Below are 21158 nucleotides of genomic sequence, written 5' to 3'. Positions count from 1 at the left end.
TGGTGGTAATGGTGTGAAGTAAGTAACTTTTGTAACTGAAGAAAAATACCAGATCGCCTGCTTCTGTTTTTGATAGTGAAAAAATACCATTTGTCAGCGGTGGAGCATCTTTAAAAATTAAAATACACAGAGAAAACTTTAATTTGTTACTTATCAAAGTTCGTGTAGAGAGAATAATTCATGGTTTGAAGCTTTTGAAACAATAGCATTTATTTCAAAAAAATTAGAATATGACGAATTTATATTTGGAAAAAAAATCTAAATTACTCATTGTCATTCATCGACCGTATTGTGGGCGCTTTGGGTACACAATTCCGTCTTTGCACGTATATATTACAGAGTTAGCTCCCGTGCGGGTAGGTATCGATTGTTACGTCATTATTTTGTGAGCGCAATTCCCGTTGTTTTCTCAGAAAAGTATGACTTTACGCTCTCAAAAACACGACGTCACAATCAATACCTACCCTCAAGTGCATAAAACTCTGTAATATGCAAATTTGGATGAGTGAGGCGTGCTAATGAGCATGAGTTGAGCTCAAATTACAAACAATACCCTTACACCTAAAGTCAACACTTCCGGTTTAGGGAGCAATCGTTAATCAAAATGGTGAATTTAAGTTACCTTTTAATTTACTAAATTACTTTTCTATTGAACTGTTTCAGCCCCAAGTATTGTTATCTAAATTTTATGAACCAGCCATAATTTTTTTTTCGGGGGGGGGGGGGGGGGGGGGGGGCTATAAATTTTACTGTATCATGCGAATAATAATTTCCCTCGTCTAGTAAAATGGCTACTACTTCCGATGAGTGAGGCGTGCTAATGAGCATGAGTTGAGCTCGAATTACAAACAATACCCTTACACCTAAAGTCAACACTTCCGGTTTAGGGAGCAATCGTTAATCAAAATGGTGAATTTAAGTTACCTTTTAATTTACTAAATTACTTTTCTATTGAACTGTTTCAGCCCCAAGTATTGTTATCTAAATTTTATGAACCAGCCATAATTTTTTTTTCGGGGGGGGGGGGGGGGGGGGGGGGTATAAATTTTACTGTATCATGCGAATAATAATTTCCCTCGTCTAGTAAAATGGCTACTACTTCCGGTATAAATATGTCGGAGGATGTTGTTGTTTTTCACAAAGACGACCTTCCCGGTTGTGCTTTTCCGGTATTTGAAGACATCAGACGACAGGGAAAGTTATGTGATGTTACGCTCAAGGTAATGTTTTATCCATCGATCAAGTCAAACATATGTTTCCTTTTACAACAGGTAAAATATTTGCTATGGAAGTGAGCAATGAGTACAGCTCAGAAAAAAATCGGTTGAACGTTACCAGGTTGGGCACATGTAAATTTATTGCTATTATAGCGATATATAGTTATAATAGCTATTTATAGCTATACAAAACTAGCGAAAAACAACATTTTTGGAGATAAAAAATGTTTGCGCTCAAAACCGACACCTGAAACTTGCAGGGAATGTGTATAAGTAGCTACTGTTGTAGCTGTTTTCCAGTCAGAAGGTGATATCTTTTCCGCTACAACAGTAGCTAGTGTATAAGGATAATTTGAACACTACATGTATGCTAATCCCTATTGAGATTCCTCCTCTAGACTCTTTTATATTCGGACGTCTGATAGATGTCTCTCGTCGGAATCCCTACTCGAGCCTTCTAAACTTTATTCTGGAAAATCAAGTCAGGTTGACCGACCTCTTGTAAGGGTCTATTACAGAAATAATCCAACTGCAGTGGTTCCCACACTGGCAAACATCGATAGTGGAGATATTTTTCTCTCCATACGCACATCTATTATTAAGTGACACATATTAAAAACAAAGAACCATCCCATATTGTAAACAATGTTATGTTCCATCGCTACTTTGAGCAGCCATTTTTAAAGTCCCTCTCTGTCATGTGAACGCTATAGTCTGTTTCAATTGAATTCATTACTAGGGCCGTTTTCGTTTATTCGGAACAACTAGTTCGACCGTTGTTTAAAGTCATTATTTCAAGTATAAAACCTGACGGACCTGCAGTTTTTTATACAGGCCTGCGAGGGCTTTGTCAAGGGTTGTTTGAAAACAATATAAAATCACCAGGTCCGTCTTTAATTAATAAACGAACAACTAGGTCCAACCAGTCAAACCGTATAATCGAAAACGGCCCTGTATAACCTTATTTCATTCAGTGTGATAGGCATTATCTGGAACGTACTATATAATGGTCATGTGACAGCGAGGGAGTTTCAAAATGGCTGCTCAAATTAGCGATAGAACAAGACATCGTTTGCAAAATGAGATGGTTCTTTGTTTTCAATACATGTCACTGCATAATAGATGTGCGTATGGAGAGAAAAATATCTCCACTATCGATGTGTGCCAGTGTGGGAACCACTGCAGTTGGATTATTTCTGTAATAGACCCTTACATGAGGTAGGTCAACCTGACTTGATTTTCCATAATAAAGTTTAGAAGGCTCGAGTAGGGATTCCGACGAGAGACATCTAGACGTCCGAATATAAAAGAGTCTAGAGCAGGAATCTCAATAGGGATTACATGTATGCAACAACTTTTCGTTCGAAACAATAGAGCAATAATTAACTTGATTAGCTTAATTATACCTCATCAAAACTGCTTTCATTATGTTTGAATGATCGTTATAAACAACCACTGCAAGTTTCAGGAGTCAGTTTTGAGCGAAAACATTTTTATCTTCAAAAATGTTGTTTTTCGCTAGTTTTGTATAGCTATAAATAGCTATTATAGCTATAGCTATATATCGCTATAATAGCAATAAATTTACATGTGCCCAACCTGGTTACTGTTAGCTGGTTAGGTACTTGCCTTATAGTTAGATTTTTGTGGCGTGAAATTTCTAATTAAATTAATTGAATGCTAGTGACTAATCTTATTTAATCTGACAGTCGTGTACAGATCTAACGTTAGACGTGTCATGCACATTATCTTTTACAATAATCAGCTGTTAATCAGGTTGATGCATATGTGTGACATTTACCCATTTTATTAAGTTACAGTACCGTATGAGTAATCAATAAGTTACCCTAATGAGGGATTATGTGAAAAGAAAACACATTATATATTTTAAAAATATTATCAAAAAAGAGCGTCATAATTTTTAGAATGCATTATACTGAAATAAGACTCTATATATATTTCTGTGCATGAACTATCAAATTCTGTTATCTCCGTTTGTTGTAAGATGACAATTTAGGTGTTCTTCATTGACTACAGTGTATAGCCATCAGGGAAATTCAGTGCAAATGTCAAAGTTGAATGAGTTACCTACATGTGTTCTATTTTTTAGCACACTAGTAAGCAATGGAGGTGATTTAGTTTGTGACTTTTTAATTACCAATAGAGACAATGAAGTTTGGCCATATTGATTACAGAGTGATACTGCTACAGCACCCTATAAGCTAGTAAGCAATGGAGGTGATTTAGTTTGTGACTTTTTAATTACCATTATTGAGACAATGAAGTTTCCCATATTGATTACAGAGTGATACCGCTACATTAAAGATATTATCAAAGGCTGAGCCTTTATGAATTTCATAATTATTGAATTTTAGTTTATTGCATTTATGAAATTAATATTGATGTGGTTTTTTTACAATTAGGTGGAGGACAGAAAATTTACAGCACACCGCATTGTTTTAGCAGCTACAATTCCATATTTCCATGCAATGTTTACACATGACATGGTGGAATCGAAACAGGATGAAATCTCTATGCAGGGAATTGATCCCAAGTAAGTGTTAAATTCATTCATTTGGTGGTTAGAGTAAGAAATTAGTTCCATAGTGTCTAGATTATTATTTTATAACCCGAGTCAAATATTCATTAAAGGGCGTTAAATTGGTCAGTTCTGTCAAGTTTTGGTCTGGGGGAAACCTAGACACTAATGGTACTATATAGCTATAGTGTATAGGGAGGCTGTGTACAGGAGCCTGAACTCTAGGCAACCTACATGTATATGTGTGTGTGTATTTTTATTAATTAGGGCCCAGTTGACCTACTTCTCAGAGGGATGGCATTGTAAATATTTAGTTTAGGGGAATTCATAGAATTACTTTCGGGGTCACTTGGAGTCTTTATTTAGCTTTGCTTAGAAAGTATATTTAGCTTCATTTTGGATGCTTTGAGTGTATAATTATATTTAATTATTATAGGGGAAATTCCTGAAGTCTTTACTTAGATTTCCTAATTTAGATGCTTGGCTGGGCGTATATTTAGTCTGAGAGTATTTCCTTAAATTTTTACATAGATTCCTTAATTTAGATGCTGGCAGATTCTATAATTGTATTTTGTAGATAAAAGTTATGTTTATGCATGCATGAGCTTATTAATGAATGGGTATAAAAAGGGCTGCAGCCCTGGGACCAGGGCTTTTCTTGACCAGATTTTACAGTAGTACTTACCCTGGGAGTGGGGCTAATTGAGTACTTTGGGAAAGTAGTGTTTCACTTGGAGCGGGACTTAGGCCTTTTCTTGACTGGATTTTACAGAAGTGTTTTGCTGGGAGCGAGCTCGAGACCACTTTTAATTTGTGTATACGTAGTAAGCTTAGATGCTGAGACTTAATTGGATAGTTGGATTTCGATTTGGGATCATGAAAGTAGTAATACTAAGGATTTTAGGTTTTATTTCGTATCAACTGTGTTTCGTCATACTGTACATATTATGAAGTGTTGTAAATAAATTACTTTAAGTGAATTTGTGGTTATTGGAAGTAAGAAAACAACAGTAGTGTGGCGGGATTGGATTGGGTGTTGTAAATAAATTACTTTAAGTGAATTTGTGGTTATTGGAAGTAAGAAAACAACAGTAGTGTGGCGGGATTGGATTGGGTCGATCATCGGTGACCAGGTAGCTCAGTCAGTAGAGCACTCGGCTAGTGTTCGGAGAGTCTCAGATTCGAATCATGGTCTGGCTGCTACATTTTCTACTCTCCTGTTACAGTAGTTAAGAACATTATATATGTATCCTGTGTATATTGCATAATATTATGCAGCCAGAATCAAAGCAGTTATATATAGTTACACATAGTCACATAATGTCTGTTATTCATGGTTATGCCATAAAAATGTTTTAACATCAATGATAAAACCACACATAAATGTACCTAATTGTATATGTTGGTCACCATTTGGTAAAATAGGATCTTCATGGTATATAATCTCAAGGTTATTGACATTGTCACATAAATGCATGGTATAATTTGTGTTGCAGTGCATTAGAATCACTGGTAAATTATGCATACAATGGAAAAGTAGAGATAGACTCCCACAACGTCCAGTCTCTTTTAGTCGCTGCAAGTTTTCTACACCTACAGGCTGTAAAGGAGGGCTGCTGTAGCTTCCTACAGAGAAGGTTAGTATCAGCTACAGGCTGTAAGGAGGGCTGCTGTAGCTTCCTACAGAGAAGGTTAGTATCAGCTACAGGCTGTAAGGAGGGCTGCTGTAGCTTCCTACAGAGAAGGTTAGTATCAGCTACAGGCTATAAACTGCAGGCTGTAAAGGAGGGCTGCTGTAGCTTCCTACAGAGAAGGTTAGTATCAGCTACAGGCTGTAAGGAGGACTGCTGTAGCTTCCTACAGAGAAGGTTAGTATCAACTACAGGCTGTAAGGAGGGCAGCTGTAGCTTCTTACAGAGAAGGTTAGTATCAGCTATAAGTATACATATATACATGTATACGACTGTAAAGGAGGACTGCTTTAGCTTCCTACTGAGAAGGTTAGTATCAGCTACAGGCTGTAAAGGAGGGCTGCTGTAGCTTCCTACAGAGAAGGTTAGTATCAGCTATATGTACAGCTGTATATACAGAGCTGCTGTATTCGACTGTAAAGGTTAGGACTGCTTTAGCTTCCTACTGAGAAGGTTAGTATCAGCTACAGGCTGTAAAGGAGGGCTGCTGTAACTTCCTACAGAGAAGGTTAGTATCAGCTACAGGCTGTAAGGAGGGCTGCTGTAACTTCCTAGAGAGAAGGTTAGTATCAGCTACAGGCTGTAAAGGAGGACTGCTTTAGCTTCCTACTGAGAAGGTTAGTATCAGCTACAGGCTGTAAAGGAGGGCTGCTGTAACTTCCTACAGAGAAGATTAGTATCAGCTACAGACTGTAAGGAGGGCTGCTGTAACTTCCTAGAGAGAAGGTTAGTATCATCTACAGGCTGTAAAGGAGGGCTGCTGTAGCTTCCTACTGAGAAGGTTAGTATCAGCTACAGGCTGTAAAGGAGGGCTGCTGTAGCTTCTGACAGAGAAGGTTAGTATCAGCTACAGGCTGTAAGGAGGGCTGCTGTAGCTTCCTACAGAGAAGGTTAGTATCAGCTACAGGCTGTAAAGGAGGGCTGCTGTAACTTCCCACAGAGAAGTTTAATATCAGCTACGTATGTACAGGCTGTAAAGGAGAGCTGCTGTAGCTTCTTACAGAGAAGGTTAGTATCAGCTACAGGCTGTAAGGAGGGCTGCTGTAGCTTCCTACAGGGAAGGTAAGTATCATCTACAGGCTGTAAAGGAGGGCTCCTGTAGCTTCCTACAGAGAAGGTTAGTATCAGCTACAGACTGTAAAGGAGGGCTGCTGTAACTTCCTACAGAGAAGTTTAGTGTATATTGTCTACCCCTACATGATTTAAAAGAGGGCTATAGATTCCTACAGAGAAGGTTGGTATCAGCTACACCTACAGGCTGTAAGGAGGGCTGCTGTAGCTTCCTATTGAGAAGGTTAGTATCAGCTACAGGCTGTAAGGAGGGCTGCTGTAACTTCCTACAGAGAAGGTTAGTATCAGCTACATGCATACATATATACATGTATACGACTGTAATGGAGGGCTGCTGAATCTTTCTTCAAAGAAGGTTAGTGTATATTTTCTACACCTACATGCTTTAAAAGAGGGCTTCTATAGATTCCTATAGAGAAGGTTGGTATCAGCTACACCTACAGGCTGTAAAGAACTATATTTGCACTTAAATATTGAGTCAAAATTAGTGTTCAGTATTATTGTTAAGTAATTCAATTTTAAGATTATATAATTGTAAGTTGTATTATAACAAACAAGCTGTGCCAAAATGATTTGTTTGTGTTGTGGTTGAAGATTACACCCTGAGAATGTGCTGGGTATCCGTTCGTTTGCTGACCAGTACATGTGTCCAGGTCTCGTGGCTGAGGCAGACAAACACATTCAAAAGAATTTTAAGGAAGTGGCCAACACTGAAGAGTTTCTAAGCCTTAACAAGAAGGAAATCATTGACATCATCAGCAGAGATGAACTCCATGTACAGTCGGAGGAAGAGGTTGGTTATATCTATTAATGGACTAAATTCAATTCCAAAATATTTACATTGTGAATACAATTTTTGAGTAAGAGTCTGCATCATTGATACTCCAGGGGTTTCTATTACAGCTGTTTTAAAGGTAGGTTTGTGGTTGAATGTATGTCTTTGAAGTCGCTCTCTCTGTAATCTTCAAAGGAAGTCTTTAGTGGCCTGTGATTGGTCAGATATTTTTCTCTTGAACTACGTCAGTTTTGCTTTGAGATAGTCCAGGAGTGGATATAACGTCAGTTATAGTAACCCCTGGAGTATCAAGGATGATGTGTGATATTGTGAGTGTAATTTTCAGGTGTTTGAGATTGATATATATCATGAGTGTAATGTTCAGGTTCTTGAGTTTATGACATTATGAGTGTGAATTTTCAGGTGTTTGAGGCTGTTATATCATGGGTGAAGAAGGAAGATAACAACATCGACCGTAAACTGATCTTACCCGAATTGATGATAAAGGTGCGACTGCCACTACTCACCCCTCAGTATCTGTCAGATCGAGTCGCCTCTGAGGATCTAATCAAAAACTGTCTTCTCTGCAGGTCAGTTTGATATTTTTCGTGTGATGTGTATAGAATCTTTTTTAATTATAAACATCTCAATGATACATTGTATAGTTCATTTGTATTGCAAGTGTTTGTTGAGGACATTAAATCTATCAACATGTGAGTGTGTGAATTCCTAGAATTAATTTGGCTTCTAGAAGAAAAAAAATTTAAAGCACTGTAGATATCATCAATAAGAAAAGAAAACTATCCATAGTTAACCTATTCCATGTACCTGGTAAGTATGGTACCATATTCAAAGTAATGTACGTGGAAATATTTGAAGCATTACATTTAAATATTATAATGTTCCAAGCATGCTTTGATTTTACAGTTGTTGATATTATCTTTAAGTGGTGGCCTTGATTGGAACCATACACTGTCCCTCACAACTTACTTTGATTCTGTGTTCACCAGGGACCTTGTGGATGAAGCTAAGGACTACCACTTGATGCCTGAACGTCGTTACCTTCTACAGACATTTAAAACTCGTCCTCGCTGCTGTTCAGATATTCCAGGAATTATATATGCTGTTGGGGGCCTCACATCTTCAGGTAAAAATGCTCAGAAGATCACTTGTGATATATACATAAATATGATTCATCAAAGAATTGGATTTCTGCCTTTTGCAGAGTGGTACACCAAAGCATCGTTTATCCTAGATTTCTATTACAATACCTGAAAAGTAGAAGATATCTCCATTGAGCAATGTTAACTATACATTAAGAAGTAATCAAAATGGTGGACCAAGAGGTCAAATATAAATGATTTGCTGATGTAGAGGCTTGAAAAGCTGCCTGTTGGAGTAATTTTGAATACAAATCATCTCAATGCAAGAACTGTATGTGGCAATGAGATAACACACAGCTGTAATTGAATACAATGCACTGTATACCGGTATGTAACTTCACAATAAAACCAGGGAAACAATGGTTTAGTATTGCTCGTCCATAACCATATTTCTTTTAACTGTTGCATTTTAGGTAAAGCAACCAACATTTTTGAAACAATTATCATATATAATATAATACGTAATGTATTATGAACCTTTTATTCGACTGGTCAATATGGTGTTTGCTATCAAGTCAGTATAACACCATATTGACCTCAAATAGATATCTACAAATGACCATTGTTTTAAGCCTCTATTATTTGTTATTTAGGTGATTCACTGAGTACAGTGGAAAACTATGACCCAATAGTGAACAGATGGGCTGTCGCCGAGGCCATGAGTACAATACGCAGTCGAGTGGGCGTGGCTATTCTCAATGGTAAGGTTTGGAACAACAGTTGATAAAAATGTAAAATAGTGACATAAATATATTAGTAAGCTGTATACTGATTTCCTTTTAATGCTATAATATCATATATCTTAAGGCTAATGTCTTATATTTTGCCTGTATTATCATGTAATACTGTCACCCCAGTTATTTCCTCAAAATGGTATTGATATGAAGGAAGACTACTGCGCATGCATTCCCTTACATTGGGAATTATTCCTAATGTGGGCAGGCTCTTTGTGACTTATTTAACCATTTTGAGAAGCAAAATATGATGACTCAGTTTTTTTCATTTGTATATTGATAATTGTAGATGAAGTTATGTGACACCATCTTTGATACTTCAGCTTGTTTGCACTATTAATAATCATGCATTTATTTGTAAGCTACATGTACCTTGGTCGACAGGTTGTCTCTATGCCATTGGAGGATACGATGGATCAGAAAGACTGAGCACTGTGGAGGTCTTCCACAAGGACAGTAAAACCTGGAAATGTGTGGCCAGCATGAACTGCAAGAGGAGGTACATATTTACTGAACTGCTTACATAATATTATATAATTCTTACCTAACACCAAAGTTGTAAAAATAATCCATCAAGATATTATATTGTATATTATTCTAATGATTTTGGTATTGTTATAGCTTTATACGTGAAAAGGTTAAGTCACCTATGTATTAATATTGCTGCAGGGTATGACAACTATTTAACTAGTTAATCATCGTTACAATGTAACACATACATCTTCGCTCTGCTTTTACAAAATATGTGGAATCCGAAAGTGATATTAGTTTACGTTTGATACTGGCCAGATTGTTTTTTTAATTGTAAACAATATGCAATACCATTTTGTTAGAATTCTACTTTATAACAGTTAGTTCCCTGTTAGTGAAATTTAACAGAGCAATAGTGTTACTTTGTCTCCATATTATTCCCAAAGCTTCAAGAAAATGCAGTTTTAAATGTTATATTATTTTCTGACTTCAGTGCCTTGGGTGCAGTGTCGTTGAATGGACATTTGTATGTATGTGGAGGGTACGATGGACTGTCCTCTTTACGATCTGTGGAGAAGTATGAACCAGAACGAGACCAGTGAGTATATTGTCATCAGGCATTAAGTTAAGTTGACCTAAGATGTAAAATCCTGTGAAATTCCAAAAATTTTGATGGACCTTTCTTTTCTGCCTTGAAATCATTGCGCCATAGTCTCAACCGATTAGAGGCTGTGGTACAAACGATGATGTCATATCTTATATTATAAAATGATGATATAATTCTTCAAGTTTAAGAAAATCCACGATACAATCAAAATTGCCTTATTAAATTCTGTATAATTACTATATATATTATCTGTAAAACTATGGTCTGTTTACAGATGGAACCCCTTGTGTAACATGTTAAAGCCGCGGAGTGCCTCAGGTGTGGCATGCCTGGACGGCCTTATCTATGCATGTGGAGGGCACGACGGCCTCTCAATCTTTGATTCTGTAAGTAATGCCTTATTCACCCCTGAAGATACATTTGAACTCTTCCGATTCAAAGGCCGGGACAGCCTATTACAAATATTTAGGGGTGAATGATATAATAGGTATTATTGTTACCACACATCCAGTGGATACCCTCCAATTGTTAGATTCCCTATTTATACTCCTGTCCGAATACCTTTGGAATTCTTCAATGAAAGATAAATTCCTGGACTTTTTATTTTTCATTTAAAATAATACATGATATCAGCAAGCCTCGCGCCAACCTATAATCATATTTATCCTGATTTGTAAACAAACTGAAATGTGGTAAATCCATTAGAAGCAATGCTAAAGTGACTTCTACTGTGAATTAAACTGATTCAGCAATTGGTATCATCTTTACCTATTAAAATTGGGTTATTTTCTTTCTTTCATTTCATGTCATGCAATATACAATTTAAGTCTACTGAGATTGAGAAATGCACATAATTCATGGCAGTGTTTTTGACATAGAGGTACAAGTCCAACTTATATTTTGCCTATAGTTGATTTGAATACTGGTAAATTAGTTTTGTTTTGTTTGTCTAAGTTATCTTTCCTGGCATCAACAGGTGGAATGCTACAATGTATCGACCAATCACTGGGCGTACGTCACTCCCATGCTTACGAAGAGGTGTCGTCTCGGCGTGGCAGTATTAAATGGCAAACTGTACGCAGCAGGAGGATACGATGGGTCTGTGTTTCTAAATACTGTCGAGTGCTATGACCCACTCACAGATAAGTGGTCTGAGATCAAATCCATGCAAGTGAGGCGTAGCCGTGTTGCCTTGGTAACCGTTTACGGCAAGTTGTATGCCATTGGTGGCTATGACGGTATCAGTAACCTGACTTCAGTGGAAATGTACAATCCAGAGTTTGACTCCTGGGCATTTGTGGCCCCAATGATGGCCCATGAAGGAGGGGTCGGTGTTGGGGTTATACCCATTGAGAGGGGATGTGGAGTGTGAAAGATGGATAACCTGGTGTTTTACTTCTGACGACGTTATTTTACAACAAAGGCATAGGTATTAGAGCTTGTCAGACATTGACGAAAACTAGTCTGTTTGTAGTGTATTTCTTTCAGAGGCTGAACAAACAGCTTAATGGTGGCATGGACTTTGACAGTTGCGTTAACTTGTATAGTTTTATTATCAGTAAGCTGGTCTCCCCTAAGATATAGATATGCTTGTATTAGATTTTGATGGCCACTCATACAGGTTGTGATGAGAAATGGCAACAAAGATGGGATACTGTATAATTACACTTTTGGAGTGTTGTCTAGGGAATCTCAGTATGAGTCAGTTTAACTTTAGGGTCAAAAAATGGTATTTTTACATGTTTACATCAATTAGTGAGATATACACATAAAACTTATTTCAATTCTTTAGAGAGATTTAAATCAATTGCTGAGATGTCTACATCAATTGTCGAGAGATTTACATCAATTTCATTTGTTGAAATATCTACATCAATTGTTGAGAAATCTACAACAATTTCAATTGTTGAGAGATCTACATCAATTGTTGAGAGATTTACATCAAATTTCAACGGTTGAGAGATCAATTTAAATTATTGTGAGGTCTACATCAATTTCTTTTGTCAAGATGCTCACACCAATAAGTAAAAGAACTCTAACTATTCGTGAGGTTTACACATCTTTGAGCAAATTATCTTATCTGTTAGTGAGAGATCTGCATCAGTTTCTATACATTGATCAGTAAATTATACAGATTAACAGTGTTGTAATAACGTCGATAAAGTCGTATTTAAAGTTTATCCCATATCAAACAAACTATTTATTTTGATGATTTAACTTGTATATTAATATTTTACGAATCATTCTTTTGATGTAGAACAACCAATCCATTAACTAGCATTTACATAAAATGTGAAGATACTTTAATATGGACTGTGATGATATGTTGTATTTACATGAAATGTGATAATACATTGTAACTATGTGCAATATACTTTATATTGGATTTACTCTGAAAATAAAGATAATGTGGATGTAACAAAAATGTGCGAGAGTGCAGAGAGGTTTTAATTGGTTCGTTGATTCATTTATTGATGCAGGGATTCTAAGCCGGGAACAAACACCGTAAACATGTAGTTTGTATGAAAATAATGTAACTAAGAACGGTATACTTTGTATGAAAATAATATAACAAAAAACAGTGTACTTTGAATGAAAATAATGTAACTAAAAACAGTCTACTTTGAATGAAAATAATGTAACTTAAACAGAGTACTTTGAATGAAAATAATGTAACTAAAAACTGTACTTTGAATGAAAATAATGATTTCAAAACAGTGTACTTTGAATAAAAATAACGTAGCTAAAAACTGTACTTTTAATGAAAATAGTGTAACTAAAACAGTATACTTTATATGAAAATAATGTAACTAAAAACAGTGTACGTTGAACGAAAATAATGTAACTAAAAACAGTGTACTTTTAATGAAAATACATGTAATGTAACTAAAACAGTATACTTTACATGAAAATAATGTAACTAAAACAGTGTACTTTGAATGAAAATAATGTAACTAAAAACAGTGTACTTTGAATGAAAATAATGTAACTGAAAACAGTGTACTTTGAATGAAAATAATGTAACTGAAAACAGTGTACTTTGAATGAAAATAATGTAACTAAAACAGTATACTTTATATGAAAATAATGTAACTATGGTGAATGAAAATAATGTAACTAAAACAGTATACTGTATATGAAAATAATGTAACTATGGTGAATGAAAATAATGTAACTAAAACAGTATACTTTATATGAAAATAATGTAACTATGGTGAATGAAAATAATGTAACTAAAACGGTATACTTTGTATGAAAATAATGTAACTCATTAGTGCTGCAGCTAGTTGTTTTGTTTAATAAAAAAGTCATTTTTAGGATTTGCAATATCCATTACGTATATTTAAAAAGACTGATTCAGTGAATTCACCTGTGTAATGTCTGTGTGTGTCACTAACGTAACTATACAATTATGACATTATCATGTGAGCAATGAATTGTTAGTTAAGTCAAGATGGCTAAGTATAGTCAAGCTGTCTGAGGAGAGTCAAACTGGCTGAAGAGAGTCATGATGACTGAGTAAAATAACGATTCACTGGAACCTTAATCAGTTTTCATTACAAATGATGTTATTTTTTAATTATCAATCTTTTTCCCGAAGTTAAACATTTTCCTTTCGTTGCATACATTGTAAACCCATTTTAAAAAAATTTAGTGTACAATTTGAAAAACTTCCAATTTATATGTATATACACATTTTAGAGTCACCAGACCATAGGTCATGGTGACTTATTGCGATAGTCTTTTGTCCGTCGTCGTGCGTCGTGCGTTAACATTTCCTTGTGAACGTGTTGACTTGAGTAAATATAAACGGAGCTCAATGAAACTTTGTATGTAGACAAATATTGGAAATATCTAGGACGACTTCGAAAATTAGCTTGATTCGACATTAATTTACGGAGTTATTGCCCATCGACTAATAATTATTATTGGACCTTGTGAATGCGATTTCTTGAGTAAATATAAACCGATCATAATGAACAAACTTTTTATGCAGAGTAACATTGGAAAGATTTCGGACGAGTTTGAAAATCAGCGTGATTTGACAATAATATACGGAGTTATTGCCCTTTGCACTAATAATTATAATTGGACTTTGTGAACGCGAAAATATAAACCGCGCTTAATGAAACTGTGTATGTAGAACTATTAGATCTATGTTCCTGATTCGTGAACAAAAGACAACCGTTGGCTAGTAAATGACATAACTTATTTGTATCAAATATCAGGTGACCGTTATGGGCCTCTTGTTATCACATATCTCCCCCATTGTACGCCTGTTATCATGTGAATTCACCCGTTTATATGTTTGTGTGATCTTGTCTTAATAGCTTTATTGTAAAAGGGAACAAAATGCTTCATTTGAATTTTACGTCTTACCTATGAACTCTTACAATTGGTAGAATATCAACAAAAGGAAATACGTTCTTACAAGTTTCAGAAGCTTTTTTTATGGGAATGACACTCTTTTAAAAATAGGTTTCTATAATGCAGTAAATGAAATGGACATGTGTAAAAGTGATTTTATAAAACAACCAGGACTTAATACAATAACATTTCTTATTTTGTTCTAGGTCAAAAGAAAGTGATTAGAAGGATAAACAAAAATGTCAGATGGATATTCGATTTTTTTTCTTTAAACAATTTGGTGACATCAAATTGTGGTTTTGATCTACTGGAATGACTGTCTCATGATAACTGTATCGATTAATATTTTCGGTATTATGAACAATTTGCGATCTTTGTACCTGGGTAATATGAAGGTGTATTTATTCTCAGATTTGATATTTTCCTTCGGGCAAGCCCTCGGAAATAAAAACTTTGGAAGGATTGACCTTCAGATCACTCTGTTACAAATGATTGATATGATTTTAATGCTGTTTAATGTGATTAACAGAAAGGATATTATGGGAAGCTACAGATTCAAGATACAAGGTACCGTATAGATGGTAATTTTCGCAAGACTATTTTCCTATTTCACGAGACGTTGCAACCGCAAAAGCTAAATCAATATAATATTATACACAATTGCCATAAAATCGTGAACATTTGATCCACGGAAATAACCGGCTATATGGTATTTTGTATGGGCGAAATGTAGTATACTTCTATCCTGTTGGTATGTTGTTGTATATAAATGTTGATAAATTAAGTTGTTTTTAACAATCATATATTCTTTGTTTCTTTTGTTTGCTTCATTACGTTAAATGACTCTCGTGGGATAAATTCATTGCCTCGATACACTCATCTCATAGAATGTCAGCACTTCTTACTATCGAGCGAGCGATCATAAAACGGATTGCTCTTGAAATAAAGCAGGGATGCTAGATATTGATAAATGATTATCCCATACTTCACAGGGTTATCCCGCGGTTGCTAGGGGAAAAACTGTCTTTTCCGGGTTAGGGAAAAGACAACTCACGCGCTAGAAAAAGACGCGACGTCATCATTACATGTGGGAACTATTGTCGGCGACGTCAACAATTTTGACGCATTGCGACGTTCCTATGATGGCGGCGCTTTTGAAATGTTTCTTTGTGACTGCATTTTCATCACGTTTCATCAAAGTATGAGAGAAAAAGAATCAAACATCGGTATGTCAGGAGGACAGGGATATCCCAACACTTGTGAAGAATTTTGGCTTTTCAACCTTCGGCAAGCCTCGGGGTGACAAGCAAAAATTTGTCACTCGGGATGAAATATTCCTGTCTACCTGACAGGCCCATGTAAGATTCTATTAGTCCATCAAATATTGTAAGGAATAACGTTAATAATGACTCACCAATCAGCACTCGTTTCATTGTGACATCTGACAAGGTAATTGTTTGTTGTAAACAAAGCCTTATCAATGCATAACTTACTTTACCGTATACATGTACATATTTCAATATCAATCTTGAAGGTACGAGGAACCAACCAGTTTTGAAATATTTTGTTATCAATTTTGTCAGAATGAACTCTTGTTTTACACACTGTTCACGTATCTTTCTACGTTTTAAAATAATAGATTAATCTTGCAGTGTTTAAATGGAACAAAATAATTGACTGTCGTGTGCTTATCTCTTGAAGCTTAATTATTGACATTTGCTCAGTATTAGTATGTACAATTAACACCCACAACTTTTGCTGTTGGTGCATAGTGCAACAAGTACCTCATTAAAGTGAATAGCCATGCAATGAAAACCATTTTGAATGCGTTTATTGGCCTTCCAAAAGTCCTTAAATATCAAAACGATGGTCAAGTGCTGCTTACGTTGTCCAGTTTTGACCATTGAAATTATGGAAAAGCCCCGTGTAGCACAGTTCTAAAATTCTATTCTTTAAATATGAGTGCAGAACTCGTAGAAAGAGAAATTCAAACATTTAGAAGGACAGTGAACATGTTCAGTATATTACTTTTGCTATTGAAGAACATTTTTTTTATTAATATAAATTATTTTTGTCGGCGGATACGACACATTACTTACTTCATTTCACTCCCTGCAAACTTGTAGCACCTGTACCCATTACAAATGGTTGTGTATCCAGCACACTCGCATATAGTAGCACACTGTTTAAACTGATGAATCCCCAAAGATTGGTCAGCTTACCAGCAGTCTCTTATATAGTAGTTCTTCTGTCGGGAGGATGTTACACTCGCTTAATAAGGATTGAAATAGATTAGATACCTTTATCCATTGTACAGTACGGCTACATGTCTATTATTATGTTTATGCCAAACAAGTACAAAACACAGTATAGATAGTTGCCTTAATTATAGATAAGTGTCTATGAATATATTACAACAAAAAATGACCCAAGCTTTTCATGTTTTTTTTTGTAAACTATGTTTTAAGTGAATCCTCAAAAATTATATCCTTTAATTTTGTAATTTGAAATGCATGTATTTTTCTCTGTTTTTTTTAAGAATCCATGATTCCACGTAAACCAGCAAATGCAGCATCGTCCAAAACGCCCTAATGTACATGTATAATGTGTGATGGATTGGAAAGGTTGTTTTAATACTTACCATAAGATATATATCACCTACTTATGAATTCCTGACTACCATCAAAAATATGGTCGATGCTTCATTAAACCTAGTAACTGTCAACTTGATAAATCTGTTCAGCGGCCTGTTGTACCCTCATGTAGTGTACTTATATTTTCACATCTAAAGTGATTTTCGTCAATTCGATCAAAATAATATCCTACTTGCTACATTGCACAGGCCTATTATGAATGTAGTATATTGCAATACACTTTTCAATCAGAAAAAGCTATACGTACACTCTTTCTTATTTTTTTTCTAATGTAATGTTTTGAACATTACTGGTTTTGATATGTCGCACAATTTAGCATCATTATCCGCGTTTTATTTGAGAAATAAGCCTTTATTAAAATAAGATTACTTCAGCCAAGGAGATTCGTTATGCTAGGTTGTTACTATTAATGGCGATTTTAATATTTTTCTAATTTATTTATTAGCTCACCTGGTCCGAAGGACCGAGGTGAGCTTATGGGATACCGCAGCGTCCGGCGTCCGTCGTCTGTCGTCCGTCGTCCGGCGTCCGTCGTCCGTCGTCCGTCAACAATCAACTTCTTCTCCATAACCGCTGGTCGGATTTCAACAAAATTTGACTGGTAGCATCCTTATGGGCTACTAACTAAAAATTGTACAAATGATGGGGCTGACCCCCCAGGGGGCTGAGGGGCGGGGCCAAAAGGGGTCAATTTGGCTATTTCCATATAAACGACTTCTTCTCTGAAACCAAGCGTGGGATAGCACCCATAATGCAATGGTAGCATCCTTATAGGGTGGGGATTCAAAATTGTACAAATGATGGGGCTGACCCCCCGGGGGCCTGAGGGGCGGGGTCAAAAGGGGTCAATTTGGCTATTTCCATATAAACGACTTCTTATCTGAAACCAAGCATGGGATAGCACCCATAATGCAATGGTAGCATCCTTATAGGGTGGGGATTCAAAATTGTACAAATGATGGGGCTGACCCCCGGGGGGCCTGAGGGGAGGGGTCAAAAGGGGTCAATTTGGCTATTTCCATATAAACGACTTCTTCTCTGAAACCAAGCATGGGATAGCACCCATAATGCAATGGTAGCATCCTTATAGGGTGGGGATTCAAAATTGTACAAATGATGGGGCTGACCCCCCGGGGGCCTGAGGGGCGGGGTCAAAAGGGGTCAATTTGGCTATTTCCATATAAACGACTTCTTCTCTGAAACCAAGCATGAGACAGCACTCATAATGCAATGGTAGCATCGTTATAGGGTGGGGATTCAAAATTGTACAAATGATGGGGCTGACCCCCCGGGGGCCTGAAGGGTGGGGTCAAAAGGGGTCGATTTGGCTATTTCCATATAAATGACTTCTTGTCTGCAACTAAGCATGGGATAGCACCCATAATGCAATGGTAGCATCCTTATAGGGTGGGTATTCCAAATTGTGCATATGATAGGACTGACCCCCCGGGGGGGGCCTGAGAGGCGTGGTCAAAAGTGGTCAATTTCCATATAAATGACTTCTTCTCTGCAACTTAACATGGGATTATGCTCATAATGCAATGGTTACATCCTTAAAGGGTTTAGATTCAAAATTTTGCAAATGATGGGGCTGACCCCCCGGGGGCCTGAAGGGTGGGGTCAAAAGGGGTCAATTTAGCTATTTCCATATAAACGACTTCTTCTCTGCACCTAAGCATGGAAGAGCACTCATAATGCAATGGTAGCATCCTTACAGGGTTGGAATATGAAATTGTACAAATGATAGGGCTGACCCCCGGGGCCTTAGACGGCAATAGATGCGGGGTCAAAAGGTCAATTAGGCTACTATTTTCATATAAATTACTTTGTCTCTGAACCTATGTATTGGATAGCATATTTGTATGGTATCAATAGCATCATTTTATGGTTGTGATTCAAAATTAAACTTTGGGAGTCAATTTTGCTAATTTTTCTAATTGTCAGAGTCTTTGTGATAATTACTAAAAAAAAAACCAGGTGAGCGATACAGGCCCTCTGGGCCTCTTGTTTATTGTTGTTTTTTATATCTGGGTCGCTAATTCGAATGCCATGTGCGGTCAGTGTTTTTAAACGACACCAGCTACTCCAGTTTTTCTCTACCTTCTAACCTGGCGCTTAAATTAAGTAAAATTTATTTATTCCATAGTTAAATTGCACGCACTTCTATGTTGTACTACACACCAATTTTTCGCTGCGAATTATTTTTGCAATTTAATTTTTTTTTGTTGGTTATAATATATGTTTGTCTGGAATATTTCTTATTACGCACGAAATACGCTGAATTTGGATTACTTTGATCATTTCCAGTCATTATGTTATAATGATCGCCTGAATGAATAATTTCCCATAGAATTAAGTCTTCATTTCATAATTACATGTATGTGTATCCCGTTAACCTGTGAATGCATAACGTTTTTTATTACCTGTAGACCCCCAGTCTAATGGTTTTTATATCGGTAGTAATGGGCATTGTTTTAACCAATAATCCGGCTACACGAATATCTATTACACATTTATCACAATATACACCGTGTAGATCTAAACTACCTTACCAATCAATATACTGACGTACGTACTGGAATCTGGGATCTGTACCTAACGACTCGGCCGAATAAATGTCTAAATTGTATGGAAGATCGACCGGGTTAAATGCATAACGCTCGTTTCTTACTCTACGGTGCAATAACACTAACTGCGTCTTTGCATCACAATTTTACTTACATATCTGTATAATTTATGATGTTACATGCTTTTCACTTTGCCTACTTATTACTGCTGTAGTTACACTAGATATTTCATTTTATTATACTATAAACGTGGATTTTTTCAGTAATTACGCGAACGCCATTTTACCGTAAAATTTCCGCCACGCGAAAATGTTACGAATTTATAAACTATATTATCAACCGAAGTTATATTAGTCGCAAAAATAAGCCCTTTTTCTTGTCCAATTTGCTCTTATTGTCCAATCTAAAAATGAAACGGAGTATCCACATTTAATGTATGATAAATACCCTAATTGGTTGACAGTATTCCCTCCAAGAACTTCTATTTTTTAAAATAAATTATTAAATAAGTAGTGGTGGTTGACGAAACTGGATAGGAAGCGTGCCGAACGAGGAACGATTTTCAGGCTACGAAAGAAATATAATTGCAAAAAGTAAAACTATGAATTCTGAATAATATTACTTGACTGTTAAATGACTTTTAATTTTGCTTTATATTTTCATGCGACGTTGCAAATTTTCAAGGTATGCCTGGGTAGGGAAGAGGAACGAATTGCACGCATACGATTTGTCAAAATAATTGCAAAAAAGTGAAAGTTTGAGTTCTGAATGGAAAAGCTTGGATATTAAATGAGCTATGGTTTTGCAATGTATTTGCATGCGGCGTTCAAAAATCCAAATCGGCTCCAATAGGTTACATTCATTTTCACCATAAAGATATAGAATATCATTGCGGACATAATGTAGGATTTTTTATCACTGACAAACGTTATGAAATAGAAAAGGGGAGGGGGTGGGAGAGGGGGGAGATTCGCGGTAAAAATATCAACAAGTAAAACTGCATGTCCATTCTGTGTGTCAGCGTCAGAAAAACAATGGAAATATCCAGCATTACATAAAGAAACTCAACTTTCGTATCTTACGACTGGTGACCATTGACATTAACTTCAGTGTGATGGACATATACAGATGTGACAATAGATATTGGCCACACAAGTGGAGTAATTAAATCAGGTTATCGCCCAATAATTTTAAACTGATCGCGGAAACAATAAGTCTATTGATGTAGTTTAGAAGTACTTAGGATGTTAAGTTAATCATCGACTGCCAGTCTAAGTTGTTCCCGGGCAGGTTCCATACAG

General features: G+C 36.2%; 1 protein-coding gene across 1 annotated transcript; it reads left to right on the top strand.

Moving 5' to 3' along the window:
* Positions 1-1089: 1089 nt before the first annotated feature.
* Positions 1090-12695, top strand: LOC138321634 (kelch-like protein 18). Its single transcript, XM_069265437.1, has 11 exons — positions 1090-1220; positions 3641-3771; positions 5253-5393; positions 7113-7311; positions 7717-7883; positions 8304-8440; positions 9050-9157; positions 9575-9689; positions 10155-10259; positions 10543-10654; positions 11245-12695. The coding sequence occupies exons 1-11, from the start codon at positions 1113-1115 to the stop codon at positions 11638-11640; spliced, it is 1719 nt and encodes a 572-aa protein (XP_069121538.1). The 5' UTR covers positions 1090-1112; the 3' UTR covers positions 11641-12695.
* The last annotated feature ends 8463 nt before the right edge of the window (positions 12696-21158 follow it).

Source organism: Argopecten irradians, chromosome 4, assembly GCF_041381155.1.
Source record: "Argopecten irradians isolate NY chromosome 4, Ai_NY, whole genome shotgun sequence".
Classification (NCBI taxonomy): Eukaryota; Metazoa; Mollusca; class Bivalvia; order Pectinida; family Pectinidae; genus Argopecten; species Argopecten irradians.
The sequence above is the reverse complement of the archived record's forward strand: the minus strand, read 5'-3'. Positions and strand labels throughout refer to the sequence as shown.